Genomic DNA, 23,852 nt, shown 5'->3' with positions numbered 1-23,852 from the left:
TCAGATTATCGAAATGTTCTAAGTGCTTTCAATAGTAGATAAGTTAAGCCCAGTGAAGTACGTGTTGGCTTAGTTTTCGATAATTTTTAATTATGTGTGGCACGTTCTAATAGGTGGTGTTTTGCGTAAAGCAAATTGGGGCTTGCCCACTTTTATTGACTGACAGTGATTTTGGTTTTAACAGATTAAAATTTACAAAAAAAGTCGAAGCATTAATCTTTTGCCACTTAAAATTTGTTTGGGGCTTGAAGAGTTTTTTTTTAAGCTTTTGTAAATTAAAAAAATAAACACTTTATCGACGACAATTGTGCTTATAATCTGAACATGATTTCTCTGAAACTTATCTTCTGATTTTTGTTTGTCCAAACTTTAAAGTTTAAACCAATACATAAACTGCGAATATTTTTAATCCCATTTTTATTACTTTTAGATTAACAGTTTCCTTATTCATTATCAAAAATGTCTAAATATATTTAATCGAACCATTGATAGTAGAGGTTACTTGAAATGAAGCCTCCAAGGGACTGCTACAAAAGTTAAGAGTCAAGTGTTTGCCAACAGTCAGTAGCAATCGAACCATCAGCGAAACATGAAGAATCGGTTTGTGAGTCTCTTTCTTATCCTGGCTGGATTGGCAGTTTCAGGAATTCACTCAGCGGCTCTCGATGGAGTTATTGATTTATACAAGCTGTACGATAATCCAGAGGCTCATGTCAGCCTCAAGGGAAAGTTGACAACGGTGGGTATTGATGAAAATATGTTTGGTAAAATGTGGAATTTTATACTGAATTTCTTCTCTACATACAGGCTGATCGCATTGCCTCCCATGGATATCCTTCGGAACATCATTATATTCCTACCGAGGACGGCTATGTTGTGGGTGCATTCCGGATCCCATATTCTCATAAATTGCAGAACCAAAACCAGAAACGACCCATTGCGTTCCTTCAACATGGACTAGGTAGCTGTTCTGATGCCTGGATTTTGCAAGGGCCTGATAATAGTCTTCCGTATTTACTGGCTGATGCTGGCTATGATGTCTGGATGGGCAACGCTCGAGGCACCGCCTATTCCAGAAACCACACGACTCTGTCTACCGAAAACCCCAATTTCTGGAAATTTAGTTGGCATGAGATCGCAGTCTACGATATAACCGCCATTATTGATTATGCCCTGAGCACGGAAAACGGCAAGGATCAGGACTCCCTTCATTATGTAGGCCATTCGCAGGGCACAACCGTGTACTTTGCCCTAATGTCCTCGCTTCCGGAATACAACGAAAAAATAAAAACGGCTCATATGTTTGCCCCGGTGGCTATAATGAAGAACATGGCCAATCCTTTAGTGCGAGCCTTGGGTCCATATTTGGGCCACCAGGGCATTTATGCCACCCTCTTTGGTACCCAGGAGTTTCTGCCCCATAATGATTTCGTCATGTCCCTATTTTTCAATATTTGCCAACCAGATTTTTTGCTGCGCCCGGTTTGCGAAAACGCCATGCAAACTCTCTATTCAGGAGGTCGTGTTAATATGGTGAGAGATATTTATTTGCTATTGATTTAGTTAATTTGATTTATTTTAATACTGATTTATCTTAAAACCAAAAAATCTGTTATATTACAGACAGCAATGCCAGATGCAATGGCCACCCATCCGGCAGGATGTTCCACCGATCAGATGCTTCATTATCTTCAGGAGCAGCAGTCCGGATATTTCCGGCGATTCGACTACGGAGCTAAAAAGAATCTGCTAATCTACGGGACCGAGGAGCCTGCAGAGTATCCTGTCGAGCTAATTACCTCAGCGGTGCACATGTGGTACTCGGACAACGATGCCATGGCTGCCGTAGAGGATGTTGAAAAATTTGCAAGCCGACTGCCCAACAAGTTTATGCACCACATGTTGGACAAAATGTGGACCCACGGGGACTACGCCCTCAACCGGGAGGTCCGAAAGTACGTCAATGAGCCAGTGATTGCCATCATGGAAGAGTACGAACAAAAGAACGGCGGCATGTGATGGATTGCGTTCCTAATCTCAAGGAGAATAAATGCCTATTATAATCGGATTTATTTTAAGTTCAGTGATAAGCTTATCAAAAAAATGTTTCATGCGAGCAAACAAAAACAAAATTTTTTAACAAAAAATTTAAATAATATTTTTTTCTTGGGTTTTGGCGGAAATTGATAGAGAATCGATCTGCAAATCGTTTAAGGTATTCCGCTAAAGAATCGGTTCAATATTGGCAAAGATACAGGCTTAAAACTTGGAGCATCCGTGCCGTTTTGAATGGATTAAGCCAGTCAGGAAAAAGCTTGACGCCAGACATACATATGTATAAATGATAAATTTATGTATGTTTAATAAAAAGTTTAAAGATAAGATGTTTGCCTGAACACTTTTCCTAGTAAGGCTTATGGATCTTGAAGTTTGCAGACGTTCCCTTGACCAAGACTAAGACCAATCAATGTCCTCCAGTTGCAACCGCAGCTCGACGCTCTCCACATATTTGGACAGCGAAATACATTTAATTTTTCCACTCGAACAACTTCTGATTGCCAGTGAATGGCTGGCCAGTGGAAAGAATAATGCATATTCAAGCTTTTCATTCCCATTTCATTGCCCTTGGCGTCCGACCAACTCTCCGAAGGGCCAACTCGATTTCTGTTCATGTGTCTGGATCGGCGTAAATGGCCCCAAGTGAATATGTAAAAATGGCCGAGTAAGGAATTAGAACGGAGTCCCGCTTCTGGCTAATGGATGAAAGCCGCCAAGTTCAAGGTCATGATACAGGCTGGGCCATTATACTCCCATCCCGTCCCGTCCGTACAATCTGGATTTGATTTAATTGGTCTTAATTTGTGGGCCGTTTAATCAATGGCCCTGAATAGTTCTTTGCCTAAAGAAATATGCCAGCGATTACTTAACTGGATTAATTGAACTGTACATGCCAGCCACAGCACTAATATACGGATTGTGTTTGCTGTTTTTAGTTGGAAATTAAATCTTTCGCCCGTTCTCCCCTGCGCCGTCCAGTAGACACACAAAAAGTTCCCTCGGCAAAGTCAACGAGGCGTGGCAAGTAAAAAACACACGGAAGCGTTAAATTGGCTCAAGTGTGCACAAAACAAAACACACGAAAAACAACTAACCAACTATATGGTGGGAAATCTAAAAATACCTCTTACTTTGAGGTAACTGATGTATATATTTAAAAGATATATTTTTACAAAAGATGTGGAATCTTTATTCTTTAGGATAAGGTCTTGATAAGTCAAGTAGTAGTAGAAGCCCAGAAGTAACCAAAGCTTAAGCCTTTAAGCCAAACCCCTAAAATCTATATTTACTATGTGTTAGGTAAATAAAACGTCCCATTAAATAATTTTAATTTAATATCCCTCTTGCAATTTGCTTACTGGGTGGACATGTTCACAAAAAAGTAAAACACACAAAAGAAAACTAAACGGAGCCAAAGTCAAGGCAACTGCAAACTGAAGTTGCAGCCGGAAATGGGAAAATTCCCAAACACTAGAACTGCACAAACATTTGGGGCGGATTCGCAAAAGGGCCAAAAGCGCTGCCAGCGGGGCGGTGGCTTCCCTTAAAGTTAAGCTGTTGTATTTGCGCCAAGTTAAAAGGCCGAAACAGCTGCCGCGGTGGCCAGACAAATTAAGCCCACCCAAAAGGGTCAAGAGCTGGTGTCGTTGCCGGTTCTGGCCATTATTTTGCATATGCTAAACTCGGGTTTTCATTTTCGCCAGTTTTTCATTTCGCTCGTCGCATGGAAATAATTAAATTTTTTTAGCACTTTGTGGCGTTTATTTGCCAGGGGATTTTTTGTAGCGCCATATTTACACTTGCCGGTTTCTAAATTGCGGTTACTACTGGGCGCTATCAGTGGGTTAGTTGGGATCATTTATTCCGCACATAAGTTCTGTAATTATGATTTTATCTTTTGCTTTACGATTATAGTTACAAGTTTATCACGCCGTTCCCCCATGTTGTAATTTGTATTTGTTTATTTGTGGATTCACAGAAATTAGAGTATTTAAATCTATTCTTAGAACAGGCATTTTTTGGAGTGGAAAATTCTATTTAAGATTGTTGAATGTGATGGCTTCTGGATTGATCTGATGAAATAACTCAGTTATGTCATTAACTTAATTCCTAAAAGAATAAACTACTACAAAAACTGATTTAAAGTATAAACTATCCAATCTTAAAGGCGCATGCTGGACCTGATGATTTTTAGTCCTTCTCTGATTCCTCTCTTACTATTTTCGGATTGTCCTTACTCACAAGGGATTACCTCAGCAAAAGATTACACAAAGTCAAAGTCACGTTGCTGGGTATTGTGTGGGTTTCCTATAATCGAATCTACCTCCACCGTTCGAAGCTCCAGTCCTAAGAATTGGCTGTAATTGATTGTCAAAAATCAATTAGACGGTGAGCTGGCTTCTGCAGCATATTGCTTCTGAGTTGCACTGAAGCGAAGTAAAAGTTAAGTTGAGTTCCAGCACAAATTGGTGCACAATTGCACAGTTGATATGGCTGCCATTGTCCGGCTATTAATATCCATTAAACCCAATAAACAAGAAAATAACGAGAAGAAGAGCATTTATCCGGAGTGGTACTCTCCTACTCCGTTTGCATTTTTTTCGAAAAAGATTGACATTCTGATGGGTCGAACTTGGACTCGTTTCAGTCATCTTCACGGCCTCTGTGTCTGCCGGACATGGCCAATTTGGGAATTTAGACGGTTAGCTAACTTTATTGACCATTTTGGAAATTCGATTTGTGTTGCATCCTGTTGGGCCGCAAATATCAAAGATTCGTTCCATTGCGAAATCAACTGAGGGACCTTTTTGTATTTAATTTTTCTTCGGTTAGGCCCAGTCCATCACGCATACGTCACGTCGTGCCCTTGCCCCTGTGGCAATCGGCAAATATTTGCTGCTACTGTCTAATCTCCAGCCAAGACACTTTGTTTGCCCCGTGGGCACCACGTCATCTTTGAGGTGTCCCACCTCTCGTTTAGTCAATTTGGAATCATAACCAGTAGTCACCTGTTTTATTTGGTAAGTGAGCCGTAAGGCCTTTGCGTATTATGGTAATATCGTGGAAATGTACCCCTTTTTGAAGTTGTAAAGATAGTCCAAATGACTATCTAAGTCAAGCGTGAGGGATATGCATTTTTATATATAGCAGAGATATTAAATCTAAGACAGACCAGGTTCGCGCACAAAGAAAGTAATTTACAATGGAGAATATCCGAGGCTAGACAAAGTATAGGGGGTGTGGACTTATCTATCTATTCCGAGACTAGACGCAACATGCCCCTGGGCAACTAGGTGATAAAGCTTTACACAAAGCCTCTGCCCACACTATTACAAGATTTGCGTGAATTATGGGCAGCTAGCTCGGATGTTTCTCGCCTTGATAAGATCTCCGGAGATCTCTAACGCAGCTTGAGTCGTTCAGCGAGTTCAGTACCCGGCGGAGATTTGGATCAGCCACTTGTGTGAGCTCTCATCCAGTTCTAATTGAATTATCCCGATTCCGAAACTCAAGGATCAAGTGTGCGTGTGTGACGAATAGTTTAAAAAATAACAACAAGTGTTGTGCTTAAATAATTTTGAAGGCAAAAAGTTATAGAAAATATAATTGAAACTTTTAAACTCTAAAGATATTCGTGGTTTTTATAGTATTTTACAAATCTATATTTATTTCTTTGATTTAGAGTCCTTTTAATCCTTTTAGTTTTAAAGAACCCTCAATTTTTTCTTGTTTAAAAGGATCTTCCTTTAGTTCAAATTTTCTTTCTCCTTATTTAAGCAAGTGTCCTTTGATTAGGAAGGACTAGAAAAAATATCTAATGAAAATTCGAATTCAGTTCGCAGTGCCGAGTGCTTGTGCCAAACTAATGCCAAAGTAATCAAACCTAAACGCATTAAAGCAACCGACGACTCAACGCGGCTGGAAGTCAATAAAAATAAACTACATAAAAGCAACTTGCGGTCCCGGAAATAATGTCCACCACTGTCGAGTCGGTTGCAGGAGGATCCGGGGAAGTTTCCTCCTCCCCGTCATCCCTTAACATTCATACTATCGTGGCTGATGCCATTGTGAAGACAGCGGCCGTAATTAGCAGCACAGTCTCTCCAAGCTCAACAACTGGCGCCTCCCCTGCCACCTCTACAACTACCACGACCACGCCCTCGCCCTCGTCCTCGTCAGGGGCCATCTCCACTCCTACACCCACGCCCACTCCCGGCCAATCATTCAGCCCCCCCGGGGGAAATGAGGATGGGAAAATCAGTGTGAAGGATTTGAGCCAGGCCCTGCAACATTTCGGCACTGTTGATTACTTGGTCTTTGTGGCCATGTTGGCGGTATGCGCCGTTATTGGCGTCTATTTCGGATTCATCGAAAAGAAGCAGAAGAAACAGAAGCTGGCCGGCAAGGATGGGGCTGGAGCGGCGGGCATCGAGGAGCGACGTGGCTCGGAGGCGCTGGACTACCTGGTGGGCGGACGCCAAATGAAAGTGTTTCCGGTCGCGCTGTCACTTGTGGCCAGGTGAGTTACCGCTACGGCAATATATGCAAATGGTAAATTGGCCTTGCGTGTTTTATGGCGTCTGTACAGAGAGAGAAAATACTTCACCTTATTATTTGGGGAGTTAAGAAAAGTAATTTATAGGGGCCATAAGGCATGCGAGTCAGATTAGTTTAAATACGACTGTCTCGTTAAACACAAGACTTTTAGAGTTTTTTTTTATATTTCTAGGCAATTTAATATATAGTTTTATTTATAAAAGTAAAATAGTTGAGTTTTGACGAATGGTTTATGAAATAAATTAATAAAAAATATAATTTGTACCAATATTTCGCAATCCTTTCCCAAGTGTATCCTGTTTAATTGCTTTCGACCCAATCCGGAAGGCATTTCAGAGCCCTAGGCGGAGTAGTAGTAGGCATGCTATTTGGAAATTAAAGGCTCAATTCTCTTTAAGCTGGGATAATCTCCTCAAATCGAATGCAATGCATTCAATTCAATTCAGATAATATTTGCACAAATTATCGTAATGACCTTAACTTGTCTTCACTCTCCATTCCGGCAGCTCCTCCTCCGGCGAATCAATCAAAATTTTGCAGTCATTTCATTTCATTTTGTGCCTTCAGCCAAACGTGCGTATACGTAATCTAAGCAAAAAATAATCTTTCCCCGCCCAGCGTTGTCTGGCCAATTGTTTGGCGAGGGCAAACAGAGTAGCATTTTATTTAAAAGTTTCCTCCATCAGGATGGAGGTTGCGTAAATAATATTCATTGTCAGGGTCAAGCCCATTATGGATGGTTAAGGGGCATGCCTCTGGCTGCTGGTTGATGTTGATTGTGCTGATATTGAAATGGCTTGCGGAACTTTGCAAGTAAATATATCCGACGTATAAATACAACTTAGCAGCTTTCGGTGTCTAAGCCAGATTGAAGTTATTTAAACTTACGCCAGCCGCAAACTCAAATAATTTGCCCAAATTACTTTTTGTTTAGCCACGAATTGTTGTTGCTGTGGCCTGTTCGAGTGACCTTGGTCCTTCTGAAAACGGTGCGAGATGAGCTTTGTATTTGACACGTTTTGGTCAAGCACCTTTCGAAGGGTGCGGCCCTTTTGTCTTTTGTCTTAGGCGTGTTGTCGTCGCATTAATGACCAGGCGGACAGGTCCTGTTCCCTGCAATCCTAGAGTCCTGCCGTGGTCATTTGCCTTGCCCGCTGACAATTGTTTCGTGAGCCTTTTATTATTATGGCATTCTATTTGTTGTCGTTTGCTTTTTGCAACAAATTCAGGCAACGTGCTTTGAATTACAATTACATGCCACCATTTTTTCTTTCAAATATCCATTGTATTTTTTCAGATTTAAAAAATACTTCTCCTTTTTCGTGGTGGTGTTGGTGTATGTAGATGTCTGCATACTTTAACGCTGCTTGTTATCAACTTTTAATGGCATTTCTCTCTGGGCCGTCAACTTTCAGTGTCTGTGGCGATTCATTTATTTGTTTGCCGGCCAGATTTGAAATGATGATTGTTATGGACATTAATCATTAAAATCAGATTATGAAATGCATGGTGGAAAAATCCATACCGACTTACTCACAAATGCGACAGTGCATAATGTCATTTCGCTTTCAATTTAAGCCATATATACATATTTTGCACACATAATCTAATTGATTTAAGGCTCACAATAAGGCTTTTTTAAATTCAATAAAATTCTGCCAGGAGTTTGTTTTAAAATTTCACAAAACTTTGACCGAAACTTGGGACTTTGCCCAGTCCAAACTTAATTTAATTAAAATTGGCTTCAGATTAATCTTTGGGCCTTGACGAAAATAACTTGGCCGAGGCAAAAATAAATCATGATCAATCGGCCGGCAATTAGCCGGCCAACTTTTGGTCCTCGACGTAATTAGCTTGAACTAATTTTTTTTCGCCCTATTAACCTGTGTGAACTTTCAGCTTCGTGTCGGGTATCTCGCTTCTGGGAACTTCGACGGAAATTTACGTCTACGGCACCCAGTACGCCTTCATCCTGGTGACCCTGGCCATATCGGGAGCCATTTCGTGGTACATCTTCCTGCCCGTTTTCTGCAACCTGCAGCTGACATCCACCTATGAGGTAAGCAGAACGTTGTCCAACTAGATGCTTGATTTCTGTGTTTACTTATTGGACTGCATGTTACACATTAATTCAATGTTTCTGAGTGTGCGATTTTGGATTCTTGTATTGTAAACGCTGGCATGTTAATATGTGTAAGTAAGTTAAAGGCCAAACAAAGCACTGATGCTTTGAGTGCCCGCATTCATACTCCTCTGAATATGAATGCAAAATGTGTGGGGTACATGGGGGCAAGCCGGGGTGCAATCAACTGAAAGTACGAGTCTTTTTCGCTGCCAGTTTATTTGCATGCCATTGGAATAACATTGTGGATGCCTGTGCTTGTGAGTACGAGCATAGACACCCACGAGGTATTGGCACACAATGCCAGCTCGAACAATGCCAATTGTTGTTGGCACACGGATAGTCGTAGTTTATAAGTCCAGGCAACATGTCGTATGAGTAATATTCGATTATGTATGCGTAGTCCCGCACTTGCACACACACTCCGACGTGTCTGTGTTTGTGGGGGACAATATTTATTGTGTTATCCGAGAGCCGACAAACCAATGGACAAAAAATACTTACAGTACTTCGAGTTGCGCTTCAACAAATCGGTTCGCCTGCTGGGATCCGCCTTCTTCACCGGCGCAAATGTAAGTAGAATTCTATTTAAAGAGATACAACTCCTATCAAAGTTAATCTGGAAGTCATGAGCTAAGAAAACTGAATAACTTGCATGCTTCATATTTTGATAGCTTATCTGGCTGCCCATCGTTATTTATGTGCCTGCGTTGGCCTTCAATCAAGGTGAGAGGTCGAAGCTAAGTATACAAATAATATGTCAAGAACCCCAAACAGAGCTACATTCAACATAGTCTTAATATTTTTAAAATTATAATGAAACATTTCAGTTACTGGCATAAACATTCATATTATTACCCCGATTGTATGCCTCGTCTGCATTTTTTACACCACTGCCGGCGGTTTGAAGGCCGTTGTCTGGACAGATGTGATCCAAACCGTGGTCATGGTGGGAGCCATTTTGTTCGTCATTATCAAAGGCACCATCGATGTGGGTGGGGTGGGAGTAGTTATCCAGCGCAACCTTGACAGCGGACGCCTTGAATGGCCAGAGTAGGTGGTGCCACATGAAAAAACCAGAAGGCTTCATCTAAAATTTGTTTAATTTTCATAACAGATTTACCCTTGACCCTAAAGTGAGGGTCTCCATGTTGGCCTTGTTGGTTGGGACTGTGGGACACAATGCCTACAATTTCGGCTTGAATCAGTCAATGACCCAGCGCTTCATGTCCTTGCCAAATGTCAAAAAAATGGGCCAAACTTGCTTGATTTTTGTTGTTGGCCTAATTTTATTGTATTCCTTATGTATTTACAATGGGCTTCTGCTTTTCGCCACCTACTATGACTGCGATCCTCTGACCACAAAGGTTGGTCTAATAAATCAAAAATTCATTGAAATGCAACTGATTCGGACATATTATTGCAGTTGGCGGTGGCCAAGGATCAGTTGGTACCCCTTCTGGTGGTGCAGTCCCTCAGCTCCTTTCCCGGAGTCCCGGGAATGTTTGTGGCCGGCGTGTTTAGTGCCGCCCTCAGTTCGCTCTCGACGGGTCTTAATTCTCTGGCCGCGGTATTTCTGGAGGACTACATCAGACCCTTGGCAAAGAAGCCCCTCACCGAACACCAGATCGCCATTACCATGCGGCTCTGCACAGTCATCATTGGAGTTCTGAGCGTGGCTCTGGTCTTTGTTGTGGAGCGAATGGGCTCCCATGTGATGCAGTTGGCCGTCACCATGGGCTCAGTGGTCCAGGGGCCACTACTGGGAATATTCCTTATGGGTCTTCTATGTCCCAGCATCAATTCAAAAGTTAGTTACACCCACTCCCTAGTTGATGAAATCACTTCTAAATTTATACCGACATCCTTTTTTTTCGTTCAAGAGCGCCATTGCAGGATCTATTTTCTCGTTCATCTTCATGGGCTGGCTGACCCTTTCGGCCCAAATGGCCATAAATTCTGGGGAAATTAGTCCTGAAACCAAGCCGGTGAGCACCGAGGGCTGTGATTATGAATTCGATCGCCCCCTAGTGACCCTGGTAAATGCGACACTTCCGGAGGCAGGGCCTGCGTAAGTTTCACGTAAAACCCCACATAGCAAATGCCTCCCAACTCATTTCATCTTCCCAATCACACTCCCACAGGTCCCTCAGTTTCGCCGAACAGCTCTATCACATATCCTTCCTGCTGTACACCGTCATTGGGGGTACAGTGGGCGTGGCAGCCGCCTACATTGCGGGATTTTTCTTTGGCCGAAACAAAGCCGGCGAAGTGGACTTAGATTTGCTGTCGCCGTGCGTTCGCCGATTCCAGAAACAGAAATACTCCAGCGTAGAACTGGATGAGAAAAGAGTTAAAAACTAAAACTTGTTTGAGTTGCGTTCTTAATAAATAATACTTGCTATAGTAATACACTCATTACTATAAATCTTACTTATCGCACTTAAGTTAATTCATCAATCATACTTTACTTATATGCATGTTTCATGATGGGTTCTTGACTATAAGTTCATTAACGAAGGGTATAACAACATCCTGCATTCTGAATATCGAACATATTTCAGTTACGGGCATAAATGTTCACATTATCACGCCAATCGTGTGCATCGTCTGCATTTTCTACACCACTGCTGGTGGCTTGAAGGCCGTTGTCTGGACAGATGTCATCCAAACTGTGGTCATGTTGGGAGCCATTTTCTTTGTTGTCATCAAGGGCACCATCGACGTGGGTGGGCTGGGCGTTGTCATTCAGCGGAACTTCGATAGCGGACGCCTCGAGTGGCCTGAGTAGGTGTTGGTTTTAATCCCCGCGGGCTTCAACCTTTTTTATTTTATTCAAAATTCTACAAACAGGTTAACATTCGATCCCAAAGTTCGTATGTCTATGCTGGCCATGTTGGTCGGCAATCTGGCCCACAATTCATACAATTTGGGGTGCAACCAGATCATAACCCAGCGCTATCTGTCCCTGCCAGGACTAAAGGAGATGGCCCACACATCCTTCATATTTATTTCTGGATTGGTGGTTTTAATGTCGATCTGCATCTATAATGGACTTTTGCTTTATGCCACCTACTACGACTGCGATCCTCTGACCACTAAGGTATCTATTTTATTTTCTGAAGCTGGACAGCATACTGACCCATTCGTTTTAGTTGGCGGTGGCCAAGGATCAATTAGTTCCCCTCCTGGTGGTGCAGTCCCTCAGCAACTTTCCCGGAGTCCCGGGCATGTTCGTGGCCGGCGTGTTTAGTGCGGCCCTCAGTTCTCTCTCTACGGGACTTAATTCGCTGGCAGCCGTATTTCTGGAGGATTACATAAAGCCTTTGGTGAAAAAGCCCCTCTCCGAGCACCAGATTGCCATTACCATGCGACTCTGCACGGTGGGCATTGGAGTTATGAGCGTGGCTCTGGTCTTTGTGGTGGAGCAAATGGGCTCCCACGTGATGCAGCTTTCCATGACCATTGGATCGGTGGTTCAGGGTCCTCTGTTGGGTCTGTTTGTGATGGGTCTGCTGTGCCCCAGCATCAACTCAAGGGTTAGTCTCCCGTTTCCTGGGAAAAGAGAGTTCATCTAATTATGTATGCCTTTTGCCAGAAAGCCTTAAATTTTGTATATATCAAATAAGGATTATCAAACTTTTTTTTTGCCAAAGCAAATGTTAGAAAGAACCTCTTTTTTTCCCGGTTTTTTTTTTTACATTTTTAAACGGGTAAATACTAACCAAAACTATTTGTTTTCAAGAGTGCCTTGTTCGGATCCGTTGTTTCGTTCTTTTTTATGGGATGGCTATGTATCACTGCCCAACTGGCCATCAACTCCGGGGAAATGCACTTCGAGAGCAAGCCCGTGAGCATCGATGGCTGCGACTACGACTTCCAGCGACCTTTAGTGACCCCTGCTAACGCCACCTTTGCTTCCGATGAACCTGCGTAAGTTAACAGGAGACCCCCTCAGTGAAAATCACTCATCGCACAGGACACTTCCCACAGATCTCTCACTTTCGTCCAGCAAGTCTACCACATCTCCTTCATGTTCTATAGTGTGATGGGGGCGACAGTGGGCGTGGTGGCCGCCCACATTGCAGGCTTTTTCTTCGGACGTAACAAGGCCGAGGACGTGGACTTGGAGCTCATTTCCCCCTGTATCCGTAGGTTCCAGAAGTCCAACTACTTGAGCGTAAAGCTCGATGAGACCATTCTGAAGAGTTCAAACGAAAAATCCTAGATAATAGTTTTGTGTCAAGCACTTGTTAATAAAATTCACCTTTATGCCTATTAAATTTGTTGCACATTTTGTTGTACCATACATTTATCTATGCATGAAACTAAATTAACCTCAAGTAAACACTTATGTAGAGGAATAGGTAACGAAATCATATCCATCTAACCAAAATCTTCTTAAATACTTAGTACTTTCAATTGCGCTATGGTGCTGGCATACGCAATTTGGGTTCGGCTCTCTTCATAGTGGGCACTGTAAGTACTTGACTGTCCTTATGTTTTTGAGTATCCATTAGTTTCCTACGCTTCATACTTCTCAGATACTCTGGCTACCTGTGGTTTTGTATGTACCAGCCATAACCTTTAGCCAAGGTGAGTTTGATAAACAATTACTAAATAGTTGTGGGTTGGTGTAACATAATCATCATTGGAGAACTATATACCATCTTGATTTTCAGTAACCGGGACTGGCATCCTCGTAATTACACCCATTGTGTGCACTATCTGCACCTTCTACACCTGTGTGGTGAGCCTTAATTAAATTCTGATGCAAATTGTCGAGCGGGTGGTGACTGGAAGTCTGTCATTTCAGGGCGGACTCAAGGCCGTGGTCTGGACAGATGTCACTCAGAGCTTTGTGATGTTCGGCTCTATTTTGGCGGTCTGCATCAAAGGTACCTTCGATGTGGGCGGACTGGATGTGGTCTTGGAACGGAACGCAGAAGGAGGTCGTCTGAATTCCCCGCCGTAAGTAGATGCGATGATTAATTTGCAAATTTAATGGAAGGCTCAATCTCAGGTGGACTTGGGATCCCACGGTGCGACTGTCCATGTTGTCTGTGATTGTGGGCGGCACTCTGCATAAGATACAGTCCTCGGATGTCAACCAGGTCTCCATTCAGCGTTTCCTCTCCCTGCCCAGTTACGAGCATGCCAAACGATGTATGTTTGTATTCACGGTGCTGTTGGTGTTTCTCCTCAGCTGCTGCAGTTACATGGGTCTGGTGTCCTACGCCGTCTACCACGACTGTGATCCAATTAGTACAAAGGTTGGTAAAGGCAATGTGTCTACTTATTTAGTGAGTCCCCTAACTGAAATTCCTTTATAGTTGGCAACAGCCAGTGATCAACTGCCCTCACTGTTAATGATGCGAACCCTGGGATCCTTGCCAGGCTTACCGGGACTCTTTGTGGCCGGAGTTTTCAGTGCCGCCCTTAGCTCCTTGTCCACAGGGCTCAATTCCCTGGCCTGTGTGATTACGCAGGACATCGTGAAGCCTTTGCTAAGAAAACCACTGACAGAACGCCAGACTGCCTTTCTGTTGAGAGCAATTGTCATTGTGTTTGGATTCTCTTGCATTGGAATGGTGAATGTTGTGGAGAAGCTGGGAAACGTGATTCCATTGGCCAGTTCTACGGCAGCCGTGTCGATGGGTCCGCTCTTGGGCATCTACACTATTGGAGTGGGCCTGCCCTGGGTCAGGGGAAAGGTGATATTAAAACGGCTTTAAGGTTCTCAATACAAGTTGGCATTTGACCCCTTTTCTAGAGCGTGTTGACTGGTAGCCTTGCGTCGTTTCTTGTCCTGGCGTGGATTTGTGCCAAGGCGCAGTTGGCTCAAATGAGTGGAGATATTCGACACCCCAGACTGCCCGTTTCAGTCGATGGCTGTGATTATTTATTCGACAATGCCACAGTTCAAGCGACCATCCACGGGTACAGGTAAGTATGGGAGTAAGGGAAGAGAAATAAAACTCCAATTAACAAATTTAACTCCTTTCTTATGTAATTTCTCAGCCCATCGGAGCGCGACATCTATCATTTGTCTTTTCTTTGGTACACTGCCCTGGGCGGAGTGATTTGCATAGTGATCTCGCTATTAGCGAGCTTGTTTTTCGGTTGGGAGGACCTTAACAAAATGGATCCCGCCCTTATCACGCCCTGCATGCGTCGTTTTCTGCCCAAGAAAAACTACCACGTTGTGAAAATGCAGGATCTTTTTAAGCACAAATCTGAGGCTAAAACTGATCATTAAACTCTGTCAATAAAGTGTTATTCTTTGTTGTGTCAAATCCTTTTGTTTGTCTATTAAGCTAGTATCATGAAGTAGGCTTCAATCGTCCATTTCATTTTCTACGTATACCCATGAATCTCTTAACCAATATTTTCTTGCTTCTGTTTAATATTTTTATATGAAGTACTTGGAGAGACGATTCGACAGACGTGTGCGTTTTATAGGATCCTGTCTCTTTGTGCTTATGAACGTGAGTAATACTATGTCATTATTTATTGTTTATCTTATGCATCTGTATATTTTTTTAGGTCCTTTGGCAGCCCATTTGCGTTTATGTTCCAGCTTTGACTATAAATCAAGGTGGTTTTATTAAAACATTATTTTTCAGTTAACAACCTTTTTTTAAACAGTTTCTGGCATAAGTGTTAGCACGATTGTTCCCTTGACAAGTTTTATCTGCATTGTCTATACCTGTGTGGTGAGAATATTATTATAGGGTATCTTGTATATTATATATTAACTTATTATTTCTGTAATCTTTTTATTAGGGCGGAATCAAGGGAGTAGTCTATACAGACGCCATACAATGCGTTGTGATGCTCGGCTCTATGGCGACTGTTATTCTTAAAGGCACTTGGGACTTGGGTGGATTGGGAGTTCTGATAGACCGTGCTGTACAATACGATAGACTGGTTGGCCCAGAGTAAGTCAGACATTGTCAAACAACCTTTAGATAATAATGATTTCTTTCAGAATGGCCTTTGATCCGAGAGCCCGAATGGGAGTGCTTGCTGTGCTGATTGGAGGCACTTTGTTTAAACTGCAGGCTGATGGCATAAGCCAACCCATAGTCCAGAGATACCTTACCCTCCCGAACTCCAGGGCCGTAAAACACGCCCTAATACTGGGAATAAGTGGCTTTGTGATCATAATAATGATGTGTGTTTACATTGGCCTCTTGGTCTTTGCTGAGTTTTATCATTGTGATCCGATTACAACAGGTGTAAGTACAGACCATGTGTTAACTCATACAGTCTCTCACAGTTCTATTTCAGCTGGCAGGTGCCAGGGATCAAGTCATACCGCTTTATGTGCTAAAGAGTGTTGGCGACTTTCCGGGGCTTGTTGGCTTATTTGTAGCTGGGATTTTTAGTGCGGCTCTCAGCTCTCTTTCCACGGCTATAAATTCCCTATCTGGAGTGGTTTTGGCAGACTTTGTGGAGCCGTATCGGAAGAAGCCTCTCACGGAACGGCAAACGGCCTTCGTGTTGAGGGGCGTGGTAGTGTTGTTTGGCCTGATATCGATGGCCAGTGTTCCGATTGTCCAGAGACTCGGCCTGGTGATGCAGCTCTCCACCACAGTGGCTGGAATAACTTGCGGTCCGCTCCTGGGAGCCTTCAGTGTGGGCATGCTAATGCCCTTTATTAAGACTGAGGTTTGACCTTCAGTGGTGAGCATAAACATAAGGCTAATGCGTATACTTTACCTTCAGAGCCTCCTCGTTGGCATGTCCGGTGCATCCTGTTTAATAGCCTACATTGTAATAAGGGCCCAAATGGCCATTTACAACGGCACCCTGACCTTCCCATCAAAACCCGTTTCTGTTGAGGACTGCGACTACAGCTTTGATCTGCCGGATAATTGGAACGTGACCACCCCGGCGTATGTACTTGTTCCAAGAAGATGAATACCGTGAATCAACTCTCTAACTGAATTTTGTAACACAGATCTTTAGGCGAGTCCGGCAGTCATGGAATCCATGAGATCTCATTCCTATGGTACACGGCAGTGGGTTCTGTGGGTAGTATACTCGGAGCCTTACTAGCTACCTTGTATTTTGGGCGCCAGGATCCACGAGCGGTGGATAGAGAACTGATAAGCCCTGTCCTGCGAAGTTACTGGTATGGGGAGTACAAGCGCGTATCCAGTGATGAGAAAAAATGTGTGGCTTTAGGCCAAGTGGAAGCAAAAATGCCCTAATTATTGCTCTATAATATCGATTCTATATTCTTTGTAAATAAAATATACTACCCTCTTTGTGCCGTGCAGTTGTTTTATTTGATTGTTTGTGTGCCAGTCCAAAAGCATGTCTCATTTATCAAGTGCATCCTGTACATACGCATACATCATATAAAAATTCTGTTCTTGTTTCTGTTTTATTTCATTTATCGAAGTACTTTGAAAGGAGATTTGATGGCCGAGTTCGCATCTTCGGATCCTGCTTATTTTTGGTGATGAATGTGAGTACTGCTTTTGATAAAAAATAATGTCAAATGATTTAATAGTTCTTTTTCCCAGATTTTATGGCAACCCATTTGTATTTATGTTCCTGCCCTCACACTAAATCAAGGTGATTTGTAATATCCTGTAGTGAAATCACTTTATAATTCAATTATTATTTCAGTCTCCGGAATAAGTGTGTCCACAATTGTGCCTCTGACTAGTTTTGTTTGCATTCTCTATACCAGTGTGGTTAGTATCTGTGTGTTTATCCTAAATGCCAGTTTATTATAATTATTTGAATTCTACAGGGAGGAATTAAGGGCGTTGTTTGGACGGATGTGATTCAGGGATTCGTGATGATCGGCTCCATGGCATTTGTTATCGTCCAAGGCACTATAGATTTGGGTGGCTTGGGTGTTGTCCTGGATCGCAATCGGCAGTTTGGTCGTCTGGTGGCGCCAGAGTAAGTTTTCATTTAAAAACTTTATTTATTTTTCAACACACACTTTCCTATCAGGATGACCTTTGATCCAACTGCCCGTATGGGGGTTTTTGCACTATTCGTTGGAGGCGCTCTATTCAAACTTCAAGCCAATGGCATAAACCAGTCGATAGTGCAGCGCTACTTAACCTTACCCAATAATAAGGCTGTGAAAAAGGCTTTAATATTATCCTTGACTGGGTTTATGATAGTCTTGCTGATGTGCTGCTATATCGGAATGCTGGCATTTGCCGAGTTCTATCATTGTGATCCCATTACAACAGGTGTAAGTATATATAAGGCTTCCAAATTCTTCAAGAAAGTAAAACTATTCGACATTAATTCCTTTAGTTGGCACGTGCCAAGGATCAAGTCATACCGCTCTACGTGGTCCGAAGCGTGGGCAGGTTTCCTGGCGTGGTGGGCCTGTTCGTGGCAGGAGTTTTCAGCGCCGCTCTCAGTTCACTCTCTACGGCCCTCAACTCCTTGTCCGGCGTGATTCTCAAGGACTTTGTGGAGCCCTATCGGTCGAAACCCCTGACAGAACGCCAAACCGCCTATGTGTTGAGGGGTGTGGTGGTGGTCTTCGGCCTGATCTCGATGGCCAGTGTCCCGATTGTCCAGAGACTCGGCCTGGTGATGCAGCTCTCCACCACAGTGGCTGGAATAACTTGCGGGCCGTTGCTTGGAGCTTTTAGCGTGGGCATGCTGCTACCTTTTGTCAAGACAGAGGTTTGATTCGATGGGTGGATAGCACAACTATGAGTACTTACTGGAAATCTCTTCTGATAATTACAGAGCCTTCTCGCAGGAATATCAACTGCCGCCAGCTTGACGGCCTACATTGTGGTGCGGGCTCAAATGGCCATTTTCAACGGCACCCTGACTTTCCAAACGAAACCCGTTTCTGTTGAGGATTGTGACTACAGCTTTGATCTGCCCTCAAACTGGAATGCCACCACCCCGGCGTATGTACTTGTTCCAGGCGGTGACACTACTTGAACTAAGTCTCTAACCTATTACCAATTCCTTTCCCACAGACCTTCAGCCAAGTCCAGCAGCCATGCTATCCATGAGATCTCATTTTTGTGGTACACCGCCATTGGTTCCCTGGGCACCGTGCTCGGCTCCCTTCTGGCCACTTTGTACTTCGGCCGTCAGGATCCACGGGTGGTGGACAAGGAGCTCATCAGCCCGATTCTGCATAACTATTGGTACGGGGAGTACGAGACTGTGTCCTGTGAGGAGAAAACAGACTTGGCCCTTCACGAGTCAGTGACGCAGCTGAAATTGGATCAGCCAGAAAAGGCCTAGGGCTAGTCATAGTTTTTCTAATTTTGTTTTCAAAATATAACCTTTTTTCGAAATCCGAATACCTGCAGTTTGCTCTTAGATTAATCATTGTACTGTATCTCATAACGTAATGCCTAAGTTTAACGTTTTGTTTTAGCTAATCGTCATAAGCAGCTCTCAATCGGGTCTGTCCTATGATCAAAGTTTCTACAGTCTGTTCGAATCCTTACTCATACACACTCACTCTTTCAGTACTTTGAGAGACGTTTCAGCCGGCGAATGCGTTTGTTCGGAGCCAGCTTATTCGTCTTGAAGGCGGTAAGTTAATCATAATTTTAATTTGAATTTTTAATATACCCAATCCTCTATCGTTTCAGATCATATGGCTACCAATTGCCGTTTATGTTCCGGCTCTAACTTTCAACCAGGTATCTGGTATCGGAATCCATACCATCACACCCATTGTGATTATCATCTGCACCTTCTACACCTGTGTGGGCGGCCTCAAGGGCGTGGTCTACACGGATGTGGTTCAGAGTGTCATCATGTACGGATCCCTGGTCATCATTATGATTAAAGGAACCCTGGATCTTGGGGGCCTGGATGTTGTCTTGCAGCGCAACTCAGAAGGCGGACGTCTGAATACCCCCGAGTATGTTGAACACATATTTTTTTAATCAGATCAGATGCCCTTATACTTTTATTTTATCGCCCAGGTTGACCATGGATCCTACTGTTCGGATAAGTGTGTTTTCGGTGTTCGTTGGGGGAACAATCTTCAAGCTGCAGAGCACTTCCATTAACCAGGCTACGGTCCAAAGATTCATGTCTCTGCCCACCCTGAAGTCCATCAAACAGACCCTGATCACCTTCTCCATTGGTCTGACCTTCCTGTACTTAGGCTGTGTCTACGTGGGCTTGGTTTGCTATGCCACCTACTTCGATTGCGATCCCATGTCCACAGGAGTAAGTTTCTTTCTTAATTAAAACCATTTTTATGAAATTAACATGTTTCATTTATGTATTTTGTAGCTGGCCGGCCGTCGAGATCAATTGGTGCCTCTCTTGGTGATGCGAGTCCTGGGAGTTGTTCCCGGGCTGCCAGGACTCTTTGTGTCGGCCGTGTTCAGTGCCGCCTTGAGCTCTTTATCCACACTCCTTAACTCCTTGGCCGCCGTAATCCTGGAGGACTTTGTGAAGCCGCGCATGGGAAAAGGCATGCAGGAGCGTCATGTGGCTCTCACCATGCGCCTGGTGGTAGTGACCTTTGGCGTAAGCTCCATTTTCATGGTGTATGTGGTTGAGAAACTGGGCATGGTCCTGCAGCTGTCGGCCACCCTCCAGTCGAGCTTATACGGGCCGATGTTGGGCATATTTACGGTGGGCATGCTAATGCCATGGGTGGGCGAAAAGGTAAGAACAATCAATGAAAGCCCAAAAGCAAAGCCCACAGTCAACCCAATGTTTTTTAATAATTCCAGAGCGTATTCACTGGAAGCGTAATATCCTTCTTCACCATGGCTTGGATTGCGGTGAATGCCCAAATTGCAAACATAACCGGCACCTTCCAGCACACTAAACTGCCCGTTTCCGTTGAGAATTGTGAATACGACTTTGACATGAGTCGCTATTCGAACTCCACAGCCGAATAGTAAGCTCAAAATAATTTTTTAACCGAGATCATACTCAAAAATAAATTTTAAACTATTTTCAGTGAGCCCCATAAAGGAACCTCAGTGTACCACATGTCCTTCCTATTGTACGCCCTGCTTGGTTCCCTTTTAACAATCGTCTTTGCAAACCTGGCCACCTTTGTTTTTGGTCGTCAGGACATCAAGGATGTGGATGAGAATTTGCTGGCTCCGTTTGTTCAACGTTATTTACGTAAGAAGAATAATTATTACGAAACTGTGGAGCTCAAGTCGGCTGAAGTTTTGAAAATTCCCGAGACTTCCGATTAGGTGACTGGAAGAAACACTAATCTTTTATATTGTTGATCCTTTAATATTGAGTAAATACTGTTCTCAATTGAGGGGTAGAACAAATCCTTGCGGAAAATATGTATATCATATCAAATTGTTCCTATTACCTTTTAATTAAAACTTACTTTTCTTATTAATTATATTTGGATATTAATAAGTTCAATATATTACAATTGAAAATTTTAAAAGTTGGATCGCTTCTATAATCTTTTATCTAAGTCGAAGAGGTTTTATTATGACCAATTATTAAAAATACAAATCCAACGTTTAACATATACTTTGTTATTAGAACTTTGTTAATAGTATTTTCGTTAGTAAAAAATGTGTAAAAAATGATTATAAACTTGTAAACATTGTTTGAAATAAATCGTTTATTAACAAATCAAGCTACCTATTTCGTATTAATGCCTGGGATAAGTCCTCCATATGCTCCTAGATTTATTAAAATGATTTCTTTGCTCTTAAAATGGAAACCTCTTTTAAAAATATCACAATTTTGGGGTAGCTTGCTGCGGCTCCCAGTTACAAGCATGAATGAGACTGAACGTAGCTTCGATTCCGGTTTCTAGACATGCTTGGCAACTGACAGCCCCGGCAGACATCTGCACTAGGGGCGTGAGAGATGTAAAACGAAAGACTATCTTCCCAGCTTGTCACTCGACAGTCCCATTCCGGACTTTATGCGCGGCAGAAGCCTTCGCCGCGGAGTCGATCCACTGCGAGGGCAAGGCGGATAGGTCATGGCCGGCGAGCAGAGAGTCTGGACCACCCTGCTGCTGAACTGCCGGCCCATGCATACTCTGGGGAACCTGGCGGTTAAGGTGTGTAGCTTTCCAGAGACGGTGGTGCGACCCGGCAGATTCGGCATGCTGAGTGACGCGGATCTTCGAAGGCTAACAGGAGCGCTTCGCTGCCTCGACGGCGCCCGGGAATGCTTGTGCAACTTCGCCTCCTGCTCCGAGCAGGATTGACAAATGTATGTCACGGGTACTTGTTGCTGGCAGAGCTGATGTTGGGGTTGCCGATGGGCATTCTCCTTTCCCTCCCCGCCAGTGGTTCGCTTGGATGTGTCGATGCTGGAGCCGCGTTTCCTGCGCTCCCGCTCCATCTGTGCCTCCTTCCGCTTCCACTCATGGAGTTTCTTTCGCTCCTTCTCCTCAGACTTCTGCTCTTTGCGACGCTGCTTGTTCACCTTTGCCTGGTTCAGCGCCCTGTAGTGCACCGTCTGGTTGTCAATCAGCATCTGAGTGACGAACTTGAATTGATTCATGTTCGTCTCCGACTGGTCTGATAGTTCTATGGAATGGAGTTGAGATCTTAACCTTCTAACAATAATTCTCTACTCATATAATATAATAATTATTCATATCTTTGACTTACTAGTTATTAAAACCTTGCGCATTATTTACAGAAAAGTATTAGGAACTACTTACTGGTGGTAACATCGCGATAGATTTTATTCAGCAATGTCTCCTGGTGGTCTAGATCCTTCGAGATGCGTTCCATTTTCTCCATGGAGTCCGCAAAGCACTTTGTTACCATTTTCTCCACCGCCCCCTGAACTGACTCCAAGACATTGTCGTGGATGATGCTGAAGAAATCGGCGAAGGACTCCTGCAGCTCGCGATTTAGATCGCTTGTGGGTTCGGGGCCCATGTCTGGCTTTTCACTTCGGTTTCTGTCGTCGCCGGCGGCCTCGCGTTTGTCCCTGGCGTCAGTGCACACCACAGCTGGTAGTCGGAATCCGACGGTGCGCGAGGACAAGTCCTTCGTCGAGAGCGGGCACGGAGACGAGGGGCTCCACTTGGGCACCTTCCTTTGGCGCCGCGTGCGTTTTACGGAGGAATCCCGGGATACGCACCCGTACCGGACTTCGGAGTGATTTCGGGCACTGCCGGCGGCGGACTTCACTGCTCGGGCGGGTTGTCGACTAATTCGCTGGGAACTATCCTTGGCGGGGTAGTTTCTCCTTATAACATCGTAGCCTAACTGTCTGGCTGATTTAGTAAAGCAATAATTTGGAAACATGACTTTTTTGACGAAATTTCAAACTACAGATCGATTAAAACCTAACAAAATTTGTTTCTTTTCTGGGGTAGACTCATTTCTCTGTTAAAGTATGAAAAAAAAATGCAATAAACAATTATTTATATAAACGGGTGTCCAATCTTGTAATAGTTATTCCAACTTCTGCCTGAAGAAAAATATTATTCTTTTCATAATAGCATTTTCATAAAAGCTTTTGTTTGCCTGTTTCCTAATAGGATTTGCATTAAAAGTTGGCAAATAAGTTGAAAAATCATAATTGCAAAAATCACTCAACAGTGGCCACCTGAAGTAAGCTGCTTAATGGAACTCCTCCGCCTTTCTTGCCTAATGAAGTGTCCTGTGGCGAAAAGAATTCCTGCAGTCCTGTCCCCACCAGGATGGGCAATAAATTTATTCGCAATTGCCTGAATCGGAGCTGCTGCTTACCCATACGCTGAAGGACCAGGAAGCACAGGAAGTAAATATGTACGTCGAGGGAGAAGTTACAGAACTTAACCAGCCATAAGGCAAATATAAACAGATCCCTTGAACTTTACTGGGAAAATTTGCCATTTACAGACAATGACAGCAAATGAGATACCCCGTTGGCTGTTTACTGGGCCCACAGAAACCAATATGTTTTCACTGTCTGCGTAGGGTTTGTCGCTCAATTTATCTGCCATGTTGACTCTGCCACCAGTGACGTCAGCCGGAGCCACAGACACATACCACATCATCACAACAATTATAACCAAAGTGAGAGCAAAAATTAGCCCAACCATTGTCCTTGCTGTCCTTGTTCTGGTTGTTCATTGATGCGAAAGGAAGGAAGATTTTCCAGCGCGTGCCAAGCGCGACCCGGGAGCGAA

General features: G+C 43.5%; 3 protein-coding genes across 10 annotated transcripts; 2 read left to right on the top strand and 1 right to left on the bottom strand.

The window, feature by feature from the left end:
* The first annotated feature begins 502 nt into the window (after window positions 1-502).
* On the top strand, window positions 503-2,116 carry LOC6499578 (lipase 3). The gene is made up of 3 exons (XM_001954316.3): window positions 503-739; window positions 808-1,533; window positions 1,624-2,116. Exons 1-3 carry the CDS (start codon window positions 590-592, stop codon window positions 2,017-2,019), a joined length of 1,272 nt encoding a protein of 423 aa, XP_001954352.1. The 5' UTR covers window positions 503-589; the 3' UTR covers window positions 2,020-2,116.
* Window positions 2,117-5,438: 3,322 nt separating this feature from the next.
* On the top strand, window positions 5,439-21,341 carry LOC6499579 (sodium-coupled monocarboxylate transporter 1). Of its 8 annotated transcripts, none has more exons than XM_001954312.4 (11): window positions 5,439-5,579; window positions 5,894-6,577; window positions 8,515-8,674; window positions 17,151-17,216; window positions 17,275-17,326; window positions 17,381-17,448; window positions 17,508-17,662; window positions 17,717-17,966; window positions 18,032-18,412; window positions 18,479-18,648; window positions 18,721-19,053. In XM_001954312.4, the coding sequence occupies exons 2-11, from the start codon at window positions 6,030-6,032 to the stop codon at window positions 18,992-18,994; spliced, it is 2,124 nt and encodes a 707-aa protein (XP_001954348.3). In that variant the 5' UTR covers window positions 5,439-5,579; window positions 5,894-6,029; the 3' UTR covers window positions 18,995-19,053. The 8 variants fall into 8 exon arrangements, with proteins under 8 accessions (XP_001954348.3, XP_032308781.1, XP_032308828.1 ...); XM_032452890.2 differs by lacking the exons at window positions 17,151-17,216; window positions 17,275-17,326; window positions 17,381-17,448; window positions 17,508-17,662; window positions 17,717-17,966 and adding exons at window positions 15,160-15,225; window positions 15,284-15,335; window positions 15,386-15,453; window positions 15,524-15,678; window positions 15,729-15,978; XM_032452937.2 differs by lacking the exons at window positions 17,151-17,216; window positions 17,275-17,326; window positions 17,381-17,448; ... (3 more) ...; window positions 18,479-18,648; window positions 18,721-19,053 and adding exons at window positions 15,160-15,225; window positions 15,284-15,335; window positions 15,386-15,453; ... (3 more) ...; window positions 16,469-16,638; window positions 16,704-17,013.
* Window positions 21,309-23,026, bottom strand: LOC6501005. The gene is made up of 2 exons (XM_001954310.4): window positions 22,389-23,026; window positions 21,309-22,251 (listed from the first exon to the last, which is right to left on the bottom strand). The coding sequence occupies exons 1-2, from the start codon at window positions 22,981-22,983 to the stop codon at window positions 21,593-21,595; spliced, it is 1,254 nt and encodes a 417-aa protein (XP_001954346.2). The 5' UTR covers window positions 22,984-23,026; the 3' UTR covers window positions 21,309-21,592.
* Window positions 23,027-23,852: the final 826 nt, after the last annotated feature.

Source organism: Drosophila ananassae, chromosome 2L (assembly GCF_017639315.1).
Source record: "Drosophila ananassae strain 14024-0371.13 chromosome 2L, ASM1763931v2, whole genome shotgun sequence".
NCBI classification, from domain to species: Eukaryota; Metazoa; Arthropoda; class Insecta; order Diptera; family Drosophilidae; genus Drosophila; species Drosophila ananassae.
The sequence above is the reverse complement of the archived record's forward strand: the minus strand, read 5'-3'. Positions and strand labels throughout refer to the sequence as shown.

Bases quoted from the DNA above. Each gene is read 5' to 3' on its own strand.
- LOC6499578 (XM_001954316.3), top strand. From the start codon at position 590: ATGAAGAATCGGTTTGTGAGTCTCTTTCTTATCCTGGCTGGATTGGCA. The intron at 740-807 runs GTGGGTATTGAT...CTCTACATACAG, and splicing joins TCAAGGGAAAGTTGACAACG to GCTGATCGCATTGCCTCCCA. The intron at 1,534-1,623 runs GTGAGAGATATT...GTTATATTACAG, and splicing joins CAGGAGGTCGTGTTAATATG to ACAGCAATGCCAGATGCAAT.
- LOC6499579 (XM_001954312.4), top strand. From the start codon at position 6,030: ATGTCCACCACTGTCGAGTCGGTTGCAGGAGGATCCGGGGAAGTTTCC. The intron at 8,675-17,150 runs GTAAGCAGAACG...CATTTATCGAAG, and splicing joins AGCTGACATCCACCTATGAG to TACTTTGAAAGGAGATTTGA. The intron at 17,663-17,716 runs GTAAGTTTTCAT...CTTTCCTATCAG, and splicing joins GGTCGTCTGGTGGCGCCAGA to GATGACCTTTGATCCAACTG.
- LOC6501005 (XM_001954310.4), bottom strand. From the start codon at position 22,983: ATGTTTCCAAATTATTGCTTTACTAAATCAGCCAGACAGTTAGGCTAC. The intron at 22,252-22,388 runs GTAAGTAGTTCC...TCCATTCCATAG, and splicing joins CTATCGCGATGTTACCACCA to AACTATCAGACCAGTCGGAG.